Below are 14,272 nucleotides of genomic sequence, written 5' to 3'. Positions count from 1 at the left end.
TATCAGGCACATCTTTCTGAGAGCCTCCCTTCTCTTGATATTACAGAAGCAGGAAGTTAAGGACTACAAAACCAAAAACTCAAGAGAGCACAATACCCAGAGACTGAAACCACCATGGTAATTCTTCCAGCCAGGAACTCTTTGGGGAAGAGAAATGGCCCAAAAGATTATCCTGTATCTGCATCAGGAGCACTAGGAAGTGCACTAGCAGAACTAAATGAGCTGACCTTTCTCAGATCAGACATTCTCAATTGTCGGCATATGTTTCTGCTGTTTCGTAAATAGAGGATCCCATGGAATTGTTGACAATTCAGACTAGATGATCTAAGCTTGATGGATCCTAATGAAAAACAGTCTGGTCTTAGAAATAAAGATAAATTTGAATCCTTCAGCATGAGGTGATGAGCTTGGGGGAAGTGTATATGACCCCAGATTGCCAGTAATATTCAAAGAGGTTCTGTGGCTATGTGGCAAGGTCTACAACTCCCACAGTATTCCTCTGTGGGACAAATGCCAGGAGCAGAACTTTCATCATTTTGGGTGCAATTTTCCATAATTGCCCTTTATCCAAAGATTAATTTAGTTTTGAAAATTAGAAGAAAATCAGCTCCACTGTTTATGAGCACAAAGAGAATGGGGGAAAATACACATTTCCCATTACCTCACATGGTAGTATGATTGTCTGGAATAAAAACTCATCAGCGGTGAGGCAATGCTATTTCACTGATTCTCTATCCCTTCTCCAGTGACAGAGATAATTATAATAGCAGAGGGTTTCTTCAGACTTTGACATACAGAGTGTCTCAATTGAAGCTGAAGCTCTGGATTTGGTCCATCATACACTCACAAGAAAAGCCTGACTTTCACTGCTACTGTATGCCTACAGACATCTGGGAATATGAGCTATTAGAATCATGCAGCGACTGAGACATGCAGTCCCTTGTTTCATCAAGAATCGCCCTTTCAAATCCAATCCTGAGAAGTGGGGAATGATTCCTTTAAGGTGCTTCATCTTCCATTGATTTAAAAAACAGCTACAATTTGTCAGTACTTTGGAAAATTGGCCTCTTAATCCATTTGCCACATTTACTTACTAATATGTATTTACAGGAGAACAGATAAAACCTTCGTAAGTATGTCAGAGTTCACTAATACAAAGAGAGAAAAGCAGACATATTGTACATATTCATAAAAGAAATGTTAAATAAAAAATTCTTATTTAAAAAATGATTATATCACAAAGGGATCCATTAAGATTGTACCAATTTGCACATTAGAATTATGGAGTGATTGCAAACATAATTTATAAACCTGTTGATGATTCGATTTACAAATGTAAAAAGAAATAATAAAATCAAAATATAAAATCAATCTGTAGAATTCTTTTTATTCTGTAATATGCGACTAACATTTGTATTCCAAGCAATAATCTGAAAAAAGACAGAGTTTTTGTTAACCTATCATGCAATTTTTAGCTCTTTGTGTTTTTAAGGTATCGTGTTCATCAAAAAATGCACCACTTTTATGCTGTTGAGCATAAAAATATATATGAGCCATTAAAATCCAAAAGAGAGGACTTCAGTTTTTCTAACAGAATTTAAATTGATAACAGCATTGATACCTTTTCAAGATATTTCTATCTATGTTCCACAATGGAATCTCTTCCAAAAAGCAACCAGTAGGTGGAGCATACAACATAATTTATTACTTGATAACAAGGGCATGGACTCTGTAGAAATTTTCTTCAAAGGAAGTTCATATATGTTAGATATTACTTGACTAATTATTGAAGCTATTGATACATAAAGCAAGTTGATTGAAAGCTCAATATTTCATAAGCATAGAATTTTAGAGCTCATAATTTATTTTAAGGGATTATTTTCCAACTTAGTTTTACTCATATAAAAAAAAATCATGTTCTATTTTCAGACCTTCTCTTACAGCTACAATTTTTGGCTGCATCTGTAGTACATGAACATTAGCTATATCAGAGACAAAAAGTAGGCAGTGTTTTTCTTCTAAAGCTGTAAAATGTACTTTTTTCAAGTTAGTGGGATGCATAACAAACATTTTTTCCGGGCATAATGATTGATTAAGTGTTTGACAACAAATTAACCCTATTATAGCTAGTGAATATTGATTATACAAATATGCTCACTTGTTTAGATTTCTAAAATGTAGATGTCCAGAAAATACACTTATTTTTAAATTAATAAAATCATAAAGGATTGTTAATTCAAATACTGGTGTATAACTGATGTAATCATATATCTGATGTAATCATATATCTGTATAAAAACTACATTTGTGCAACCATCAATAATAAAGTGCTATATTTTTTGCAAATTCTTATAGAGTTTGATAAAGTGTTGCATTATATTAAATACTACATTAATTTGTAGCCTTTGTAAAATTATAATTGTTGAACTTGTAAACACTGACATGCTCTAGTAATCAAATTGCTGGTGTCACAAAAAGCAGTCTTAATGTTAGTGCTGCAGAACCTAAGGAAAAGACATCAACATGAAATCTCAAGCATTAGCGCCACAAGTGTCTAAAGCTACAATTCTGAAAAGTCTAGGGAACACTAACTTCTTCAGATCTAGGACAGCCTATTTTTAGGCTACAGATATTAGTCTTTAACATTTTGGAACTTTCTCAATTATAATATATTTTAAAATAATGGATGTCATTATTACATAATGGAGACAGAAGCAGAAAATTCAAAAATTTAATATTTATAAACTTTAACATTATATTAATTTGCAATGTGTTACAAACAAGCAATTCAATATAGAAAAGAGCTAAGAAATATAACTCCAAAATAATATTTCAGTACTTCTGCTGAACCTCTTATTTTATATCACACCATCTTGCTGCATGAAGAGGCAAAGTGCAGACTTAACAATTAAAATGAGTGCCAGTAATGTACCATAATTTAACTTATTTTTTTAATTAAGGTTTTTTGTTATTTAGAGCAGTGGTTCCCCATCACTGATCTGTGGATCAGTTGCAGGCTGCAAATCACCTGCCTGCCAGGCCGTGGCACTCTGCGAGGCCATGCCCCCAGCCATGTGCTGTGGTTGGAGCCGGGTCACAGCAGCCACGCTGCCTGGATGGCAAGGCAGCATGGCGGGCAGCTACCCCATGTGCCGCGGGGCCACGGTGAGGCTGTCCCTACTGAGGCAGCATCTTCATGGCCTCAGTTCCAGCTCCATGGCAGCCGCATGAGCTGGCCAGCGGGGCTGTGTGGCAGGTGGCTGCTCCGGGGGGCGGGGCTGCTCCTGGGGCAGCTGAGCCACATGGCTCAGTGGGGCTGCTCCTCGGGTGGCCAGCCTGCATGGCTGAGTGGAGGTGTTCTGGGGAGACTGGGCTGCATGGCAGAGCAGGGCTCTTCCAGGGGCAATTGGCCTACATAGCAGAGTGGGGCTGCTCCGGGGACAGTTGGGCCATGTGGTGCAGCAGGCTGCCTCGCTGCGCTGAATCCTAGGAGCTGATTCGGGGACCCTCTTGCGGGGCAGTTGGGGCTGAGCAGGGGCTACCACTACCCAGACAGCTGGGGTGGAGTGAGGGGACATGGTGGAAGAAGCCCTCTGAGTTGGAGTCAGTGCCCCACTGCTTTCAGCCTAGCCTCTCCTATCTTGATCCTTCTTTTCTTTTCTTTTCTTTTCTTTTCTTTTCTTTTCTTTTCTTTTCTTTTCTTTTCTTTCTCTTGGCCACAGCTCCCCTTCTCCTGCCCTGCCTGTTGTACCCCTTTGCCTCTCTCCAAAAACTAGTGAAAACCAGAACTATTCTGCAAAGTATGCCTTCTGTTTAACAATGTATGATCTTGATCTTCTCATTCACACAATGACATGTATTGTGTGTGTACAGATGAAATAACATGCCTGCTTAAAATTAATCACCACAATACATATTCAAATATATTAATTATTATTACAAATGTGCAAATGTTTGTGTCGGTCTGCCAAAAGTTTTTGAATGAGTTTGCCGGTCCATGGTAAAAAAGTTTGGGAACCACTGATTTAGAGGGAATGCTTTTTAAAAAATAAAATAAAAAAAATAAAACTCAGCTCCTGGAGCACAATTCAGTACCATACCATGACTTCTGTGGGCAAATTTTGTGGCCCCACAATCATGGAATATATATCCCCTGGCAGAGAGCAAAAACAGAGTGGTTTTAGTTCTGCAAAACCTTGTCTGTCAAGCTTTGTTTTTGTTATATCAGAGACTCAAATCTATAAGACCACTATGCTTACTACTGCCCTCCACCAGGAAAACCCCAACTTAAGGGCTGAAGTACAAGAGCTGCCTGACATACCTTAAGGGTGAATCTTGGGGTGTACAAGTCCCCACTGGCAAAGGAGAAAGCAGTTTTCTAACCTAGCGCTATCAGGAACAAAATGAGTTCCTTATATTTCAGCGCATAAGTCATTCAGTTCATTTCATTACCCATCTAAAAGAATGGTGTACACTCCACAGTTATATTTTCAGATACTAAAGACACAGAACATTTTAGCCATGTTAACTCTTGGTTTGTTATGACTCCTTATTTCTAATATTTTCACTTGATATGTTATTGAAATTATTGTAAAAAAGGTATTTTTTCCAAATAATGGTGAAAGAAAATGTAAAGATTTTAAGAACATTCTATGTGGAAAATGTACTATTTCTACATGTGGGCAAATTATTTGTGGTGAATAATGTTCAGTAACTTAGGCCTTTCCTCTGTTTTCAAATTGCTTATGAACAGACCTAGAATTTCAGCAATTTTGCAATTAAAGTTACTTATTTTTACTAATGTATTTGGTTTTCAAACCTGATTATAATTAATTCAAACAAGTTTTAAACAATGAGTTGTTAATAAATGATTCACAAACACTGGAAAAGGCTAAATTTCTGCCACTGCGTCATATGGTTCCTGCTCCCTGATCGGATGACAGATAATTTTTATAATAGCAAATAACTAACAATGAGTAGCAAACAACAAATAGGAAATAATTAATAACAAATGTTTTGCTCATGCATGAAATGTCACATGCAAAGGCAGGTATTCATGAGAAGAACAACCATTCTCCAATTATGGAAAAAAAAACATTTGCACAAATTTCACAGATAGGGACTGGCAAGGAACACAAATATAGTCAAAACAGAACAGCACTTCAGAGTGTAAACAAATGTTCTTAAAACCTGTTTTGCCATATAAGATCAGCTCTCTTCCTGCTAACTATATTCTATAGGAAGACATGGAAAGTCTTGAGATTTTAGCCATGCAAACAAACTAATCAGTAAATATTCAAAATGCAAGATGCATGCCTATGTGAAAATAATCAAGGCGAATGTGCTGATTCAGGCAGTTCTGTGAAAAGCTTTAACTGAAAACCTACATTTACAATCTATTTTAAAACACAGCAGAAGCGCACAATAGCAATCCAATCATTAGCTCAATTAAAAAAGAAAAAGTGAAACCTTTCCTCAACTTAATAACTTTAGTTCTTGACAAGTACCACAACACAACAATAAGCCAGTCAAAATGAGTTTTTAAAGCGAGGTTATGCCCTTCGTGTTGTGTTATCACAGTGGCAGATCAAACTGCTGACTTGGACTCTTTCTGTCAGCAGTGCTGTTGCTGCCTCTGTGAAGCTGCTGTCACAGAATAGTCATGGTACCTGCTCTCGCCTATAGAAAAGCACTAAATTGAACTCAAAGTAGTGTCTTTGTGATATCTTTTCAACAAGTCATGTCCCATTCAGCCTGCTAGTTTATCTCTGTCAGGCTGGGGGCCCAAGTGGTTTGCATGAGCTGTCAGGGATAGGAATACTAACCTGCTCTGTGCTGAGGAGGTAATGCATCTTTCGGGCTTGGTGATCCTTTTTCTTTTCTTCCTTTTCTAGGTCTTTCTTCTCCTTCTCTCTCTCCTTCATCTCTGCAAACTCTTCTAATTCTTTCCTGCATCAAAACAACTCTTTGTTAGTTACAATCCAGAGGTGAAAAAAGATTCTAATTCCTCCTTTTTTACTCTTTCACAACTGGTTCTCTGTGCTTCACTCATTCATTAATAATCAGTGGAAATCAGTGGAATGTTAATACCTACATGGCACATTCCAAAGTACAGCAGATGGATTCTGCATGGATGTACATTTGGTATCATTAAAGTGCTTAAGGTGACATTTTATGTGTATTGTACAGTGTACCATGTTTATTCATAATTCATTCATTTATATTCTTTAAGGTTTTTGAGGGAGATGTTGATAGTGTCATTTAAATATTTTGATAAAAAGAGAAGTACTAGATATTCTGTGCACTGTTTTATCAAGTTTGGGGCATAGATTGCAAACCTGTGAGGGGTCCATTCCCACATTAAGTACAGGTGAAGTACACTATTTCCTCATTTGGTACACATGAAATACTTGGGAAAGATGAATACAATATTAACTTTCCTAGACATGTCCCTCCTCAGTGTGGAGCATTTCTGACAAGGGTAGTACAGAGCTGTGACAGTCATGGGAAGTCCACAGCAAAGTCACTGCCAAGAAAACAGATTGTGGGGCAGGGATTCCTGGAGCAAGTGTGAAGGGATACAAGGTCTGCTAAGCAAATATCCCTGTGTTTCCAATAGTTCCTAGAAAACCCACAGGTAGCAAGAGGCTGATCCCACTGGCATACAGTGAAACAATCTGAGGAAAACTATGCAAGGTAAAACATACAGAGATTTTTCCCATCAATGGCTTCTTCCCATGGATTTTTCGCAAAAGGGCCAGTCTGGACCCATATTATGAAGAATTGTAGACTAATTAATGTCTTATCTTATAAATATTTCTCAATGTTTGTTTGTTTGTCCCAAAAGATCTCCGAAACTGTAAGAGCTAGAAACACCAAATATTGCACGGATACTACTGATTTCCTAACTTAAATAACTGGATTGGTTATATCTCAAAATCATTTCCACCGGTTCCCCCAGAGCCCCAATTGGGCCCACTGATAATTAGCTTTTAGTAGTGTCAGATCATAGAAACACAACATTTTGCACAGATACTACTGATTTCCTAACTTAAATAACTGGATTGGTTACATCTCATAATTGTTTCCCCCAGAGCCCCAATTGGACCCCCAGAGCCCGAACTGGACCACTAATTAGATTTTAGTAGCGCCTGATCATAGGCATTTGCTGGACTCTTGTGTTAAGCGTGTCACATAAACTGCAACTATGAAATCCTTTCCCTATGATAACAGAAAAGGTACTAGCTATGTTAATTTCTTAAAGTAGTATATAAGACAAAAGTAATTCCAATGAAATATGCTATGTTAATGTCATTGATGTAGTTCATTTATCACACCTTTTACTATATTTCCTTGGGTGATGCCGGGTATTTCTGCTAGTACTAAGTATAATTCAGTGCTATAGTTCACAATGCATGTGTATGTATACAGAATTATTTTTGACCCAGTTAAAAGAGGTTAGCTTGATTAACATATGTTATTAATGTTATTAAGAAACGTTTCAAATACACCTGTGTGTGTCTGACACTAGCTCTGTTCAGTCACTCATGTAGATTTGTCTAAAAGTTAATTGGGTGAGTAAATTGTGGTCTTTTTGAAAATATGTTACATAAAATAAAAAGTGAAGACAAACGCACAGTCCATGGCTGTGTCTACACTGGCAAGTTTTTCTGGAAAATCAGCCGCTTTTCCAGAAAAACTTGCCAGCTGTCTACACTGGCCGCTTGAATTTCCGGAAAAGCACTGACGATTTAATGTAAAATCATCAGTGCTTTTCTGGAAAAACTATGCTGCTCCCGTTTGAGCAAAAGTCTTTTTCCAGAAAACTGTTCCGGAAAAGGGCCAGTGTAGACAGCACAGTAGTGTTTTCCGCAAAAAAACCCCGATTGTGAAAATGACGATCGGGGCTTTTTTGTGGAAAAGAGCGTCTAGATTGGCCACGGACACTTTTCCAGAAAAAGTGCTTTTCCAGAAAAGCATCTGTAGCCAGACAGGAACCCCCCTTGTAACATCCATTTTTGCTTGCCTGGAGCATACAGGGCACACAGAGCAGAAGGCCCAGGCTGTGTGACCGTGAATGGCTGTAAACAGAGATATGCCAATTGCTGACCAAGAGGCTGCCAAGGAGTGTCCTTGACTTAACCCATATTGATACGAACACACAACCGTCCGCGGGGGGAGGAATCTCTCGCCCAGTAAAAAAATGTCTAGTACTCACAATTTAGTTATCTCTCTTGCAAGTATAAATTAACTTGAAACTTGCTTGTAAGAACGGGCGCCACAAAACGGACCAGTAGAATTTGGCCTCTTAGATAAGAAAGAGGATATGGGCCCCCAGGGGTATAAAGATGGGTCCAGCAGCACATTTTCTCTGAGTGTCAATCTACCATCTATCTGCTGGTTGGGTTTGGTGTTTGATCTCCGGAGGTTCCAGAGTGGACGCCCACCTCGTATTCGTCTTTCCTAGGAATTGAGAGACTGGCCCTGGCCTGACACGCTGGAGTCGAGAGGCACAGAAAGGGGTAAAAATTGTACCTGGATGTGGTCCTTTGTTTAAGTATATATATATATATATTTATACATAGTGTTAGAGCTCTTTAAAGATTAAGCTGTCACTTGGTACCATTATTTCTATTTTCTATCTTTACCTTTTTCCTGTAAACATTTTTAAGATCTATATATATATTTGCTAGCATTTAAGAAATAGAGCAATAGCCATTGTAACCATATGATTTATAAGCTTCTTTAATAAACCTGTAACTGTTTAAGTTTTTAACCTGACTCCTTCAGTTGCTGTAATAGAACCAAGCACAATTTAAAAGAACTTCAGCCGGTCATAAAGGGACAGACATAGGGAGAGCTTGGGCGTTTGGATCTGTGTCACTCCCAGGTGACAAGATCCGTTGGGGCACCTTTTCAGCCTTTCCTAGGCTGCCCACTGCGAAGGAACCCCTGTGTTCTAGCAGCTGAAATCTAAGGTGTAATAAGCTCTTCCTATATAACGGGGCGTCTGTTGGCCTGCTGGCCACCCTCTGCGACAGGACCCCGGTCCTAGCAGTAAAGACACGGACGTTAAACCTTTTCTCGGAAACACACACACACACACACTGTCCTGACCGTCGGCTGACAGCGTCCTGCCAATCTAGACGCACTTTTCTGAAAATGCTTTTACCGGAAAACTTTTCCTTTAAAATCATTTCCGGAAAATCATGCCAGTGTAGACGTAGCCCATATATTTGGACAGTAAATGACATAGCATAAAGAAATCTGGGATCTGATCATTCTCTCACAGAGGTCAATCGTAACATTCCTATTGACTTGAATAGGAGTTGGATCTGACTCCTGGAGAACAAAGATCAAATCAGGAAAATATTTAAGCATTTTGTAACATGTAACTTTATGGACATTAATAATCCCACAGGCAAGTCAAGTTACATCAGTGAGCGCTTGCAAGATTGGGCTCCAGTTTTGTAATGCCTGCTGTTATAATTATCATCATGTTAAACGAACTCACAAAAACGTGGAATAGTAATAAATGCCTTATACGCATATGAACCCAGTTAAAATAAATTCTTAACAAAAATACATATACAATATATATACATATACACAAATAGATATTCAAATTGTATCATATTTATATTTGATTTGTGCTACAGTCTTTCAACTTTTCTTTATCAAAATATTAATCCACAACACCTGAGAAAATTAGTAAAATGTTAAGTAAATCATGCATGCTTTTTCTTCAAGTGTGCAAGACAAAAAAATAAAAAGGAAATACATTAAAGGTAGGGAAAGAAGTATAGGTCCGTTTCGATCTGTGCAAATATTTTTGTTGCGATTTACTGTTAAAGGCTGCTAATACAATATTTCATACAAGGTTACTTATGAAACATACTGACGTTTAAAAATCACCATGCTATGCTTTTGGAGCAGTGTAATTTTTTTCCAACATAAGATTAAATTGCAAAATAAATGAATTACTTAGAGTAGCATGGCTCCCATTTTGCCACCCTTCTCTTGAAAATTGCTTATTAATATGAAAAAAGAAGTTGGAAAATAGCCTCTTTTACTTTATGCATAGCATTTTGGGGCCTCACAGCCTACAAAGCTGGACTAGCTGCACATTTTAGATTGTGTTGGCAAGCCAGTACAATGACCTTTCTGACCTGCATCTCAAGGCTATTATTAATCGCTAAGTAACCTGGTAAAGCCAAACAAATTTGTTTCCATTGAAAGGATCTCTATCTGTGTCTGAGAATTTGTGCTGTACCAAACAAACCTCATTAACTGTGTCCATTTTTGACAAAGAACTAGGAGTTGGAGAGATTGGTGACCTTTCTTTGTCCTTAAGGTACAGACTTCTGAGCAGTGGTATGTGGGTAAATAAGCATTTTTACAGGGAAACTCTTTGTTCTATATTAACCAAAAATAAATAAAAGTGCATGTGTTACCAACTTTATTTTTTTATTTTAGGCAACTTTATATTTAAATATTTGTGTATATGTTCTATATTTTACATAATTAATACTGAATCTCATTCTCTTGCATTAGATTCTTCCATTCAGCCTCAGTACCACTGTCAAATAGTTGATAAACTGTCTATAAATATATGATCACAACTTCTTTCTATTCTTATTCACTTTTACTCTTTAATGAAGGAATTATATTGTTCAAGTGAAAACTGGTGAAAACCCCCAAAGATATCTCTTTCTCCATATATGTTCATTTTATTACAGATTTAATGATAAAGATGTGTAAACAATTTGTCCAATGTCATCTGTTAGGATTTACTACACTATTTACAATGATTCAGTACTATCATTTGTTCAAGTCAAAAAAAGTTTAGCGCATTTGTTGAAATAAAGTTCAAGGCAATATATAATTTTATTAGAAAGCACTACCTTAATTTCATCACAATTCCTTTCAAATAGGTAGACATCTCTGCATTAATGTTCTAAACAAAACCATTCATGAATGTAAGTTCTTTAAGTAACTATATAATTTTCAATAGATTTTATATCGTTTCAACATCTTACATATTTTGCTAACATTTCCTGTTATATTGTACGCGTAATGTTTACATTTCTTTACCTTATTTTAATATTGTTGACATATATAGTTACCTTTGATGGCGCTGTTCTTGTAAAATATGTACTAGTCTAAACATTATTATACATAATGACTTCTTAGCAAAATGATATTAATTTAGATTTATTTTAAAATGATTTATACCCTGAAATTCCCACATGTCCCTTATTTTAAAGTTTTGATCATAGTCCCATTGATATCAATGACAGTGAAGTCAGACCAGTGTTCCCTGTAAGCTGTGCGCTTGTGCAGCTGTGCCAGTGAGATTCTAATGCTGTCCAGTTGATTAGCAGAACACTCACAGCTAGGAGTTGTTTTTTTTGTTTGTTTTGTTTCTGCTGGTGGTGCACATTTGTACAAACCTTGGTGTATATAAAATTATTCTGCACATAAATAGAAAAGTTTAGAGGAAACATTGGATCAGACCCAAGGAATTAAATAAAAAGCGAGGTTAAATGTGACTCTAATTCACAGTACAATATTTATGCTCTGAGACTGCACTATGCAATGTGATAGCTAGTATGCAAAGAGATGAGACTACAATATATGAAAATAACATACTATAGACATTACCTTTAGACAGCATGCATCTACCAGTAATCCTGAAATCAAGGATATAAACCAGGGGTGGGGAAACTTTTTTGGGTCGGGGGCACTGACCACATTAAAATCAGTTGGGGGCTGCACACATGTGAAAAGAAAAAACAAACAAACAAACAAACAAACAACAAAAAACCACTGATGTGGCCCCCTACTGAGAAGAAGAAAGACACTCCCCACATTCCCCCTGCACAGCAGCCTAGTAAATTTTGTGTGCTCCAGTCCCATGGTGGGGTGATGGGGGGGAGGAAGTGTTGAAGCACCAGTGTGGGCTTCCCAATGCTGGTGGGGAGGGACCTGAGCCTTGGGCGTTGGATCCAGGCAAGCCAGGGGCTGCATCTGGACCTCGCACCAGAGGTTCCCCACTGCAATGTAAAGACAGTGATCAGAATTATAACTTCAGCATCAAGCCAAAACTTCCATTGTCTCCTTTGGTGCTGCATGTGTGGAAAGGGACTTGAATATTGCCAAATAGTTTTGTCAAGTTTGAGTGTTACCTTCTGGATTTTCACCAGGTTTCATGGTGAGAGAAAACAGAACTCCTCCGATGCAAAAATTGTTTTATATCAATTAATTTTTGAAATAGTTTTCAAAAACTTGGCAGTTGTTTTGTGAAATTCCTATGTTAAGAAAATAAAATATGTGCAGTTTTATTAATTGTTGTGTACAAAATTATCTGCAAAAGATGAATAAGCAAAGAAACATTGATGATCATTTGAGACAAGTTTGGGAAAGAAATACATTTGCACGGTACCATTGTAGTGGGGTCTATATAACAGCATTCAAAATGTACCCATGTTTACAAGCTCATGTGCTCAGATATTCAGCGGGGTGTGTCTACATAGCACAGTTATTTCAAAACAACAGCTATTATTCTGAAATAACAATGCAAGTGTCTACACAGCAATTCTGTTATTTTGAAATAATTTTGAAATAAGGGGCAGCTTATTCAGACTTCTCTTAATCTCATTCCATGAGGAATAACACTCCTTCTGAAACCGCTATTTCAAAATAGCGGTAGTGTGGATGCTCCACTGCTGTTATTTTGAAATAGCTCCTTCCCAGGGCCATTCAAAGTAGTTACTCCTTACTGCTTCTAAATTGAGGTAACACATCCACATTAGGGGAGCCTGCCTCAGACTAATTTCGAGGCTTCCTTGTAGTGTAGACGTGCTATTTCAAAATAATCTGTTTTGGAGTATTTCTTCTGGAATAGTTTATTCCAAAATAAGTGTGCAGTGTAGATGTGCATCATGATTAGAATAAGACTATGCCTCACAGATCTGTGAGGTAGTTGTTGATTTGTATATTGTTGATTACAGGTTAAGGCTTTAAAATAAAAGTTGTTATTATGCCAACAAAACTTACTGTTATTCTGATGTTTCACTATGAAACATTCAGTGGTATTAGTTACTGCTATGAAATGCAGATTTAGTTGAATGTGCTCCTGTATAAAAGTGAAAAACACATAGCATATTGTTCCTGGCACTTTTGGAAAGGTCTTTAAATGATGATTTCAGCAATATACAGATTTTATTGGTGCTGCATAGAACAGCATCATTTCACAGATTTACACTGACCTACATTTATTGAACTTTATCAAAATATTGCATTTTGTTTGCATTTTAACAGGAATTTTGTGATCTTGTGGCCAGATAACCATAAAATCATAGTATTAAGTAAACTAAAGGGCATTTGAGAAAATCAATATGCAGTATAATTTGCCTAGAATACCCAGAAGGTATTGTGATTTGAAATAGCTTAGCCTTCAAATCATAAAATTCCTGCAACATAGGCAGTAGGTAACCTAAGTATAAGAGAAGCCAGCCTAAATCAATTTTACCTTCCAAACTATATACATCATCTTTTCCCCTCAAACAAAGTATATGGAACTCTAAATGCAATTACTGGGACAATTTCTTAGCTACGGGAGCATATGCCTGTTGATTTAAAGGGGTTATACTGGTATATCTGAGAGCAGAAGTTGACCTGCCATATTAAAAACTGTTCAACTTTACCAAAAAAAATCAGTAAAAAATTAAACACACCAATAAGTCTAGACTCAGATAAGAAAGCAATTGCTAATGAAGCGGGGATTTAAATCTCCCCCGCTTCATTAGCATAAAAATGGCTGCCGCTTTTTTTCGGCACGGAGCTTTGCCGGAAAAAAGCGCCAGTCTAGACATGGATCTTTTGGAAAATAAAGCCTTTTCCGAAAGATCCCTTATCCCTTATTTTAAGAGGGATAAGAGATCTTTCGGAAAAGGCTTTATTTTCCGAAAGATCCGCGTCTAGACTGGCGCTTTTTTCCGGCAAAGCTCCGTGCCGAAAAAAAGCGGCAGCCATTTTTATGCTAATGAAGCGGGGGAGATTAAAATCCCCGCTTCATTAGCAATTGCAATACGTCTAATTTGCATCCCTTTTACGAAAAAGGGATGCAATCTAGACGTAGCCTATATGAATACTTAGTTGGCAGCAAGGTAGGGTGTGGCTTAAACTGTTTCTGTTTTTGCCCCAGAACATATAGACCCAATGTTTTAAGGGTCATACAAGAATATTTGAGCCATGTAGCTTGCTATCT

At 37.3% G+C, this 14,272-nt stretch overlaps 1 protein-coding gene across 1 annotated transcript in view; it reads right to left on the bottom strand.

Moving 5' to 3' along the window:
• The window catches only part of SPATA17 (spermatogenesis associated 17), a 252,327-nt gene that overhangs the window by 132,195 nt on the left and 105,860 nt on the right, over positions 1-14,272 (bottom strand). The window contains exon 6 of the mRNA XM_006137342.4: positions 5,826-5,949. Within this exon, the coding sequence (XP_006137404.2) occupies positions 5,826-5,949 (124 nt within the window). The remainder of the gene's footprint in view (positions 1-5,825; positions 5,950-14,272) is intronic.

Source organism: Pelodiscus sinensis, chromosome 3 (genome assembly GCF_049634645.1).
Source record: "Pelodiscus sinensis isolate JC-2024 chromosome 3, ASM4963464v1, whole genome shotgun sequence".
NCBI classification, from domain to species: Eukaryota; Metazoa; Chordata; order Testudines; family Trionychidae; genus Pelodiscus; species Pelodiscus sinensis.
This window is presented reverse-complemented; position numbering and strand designations above follow the sequence as displayed.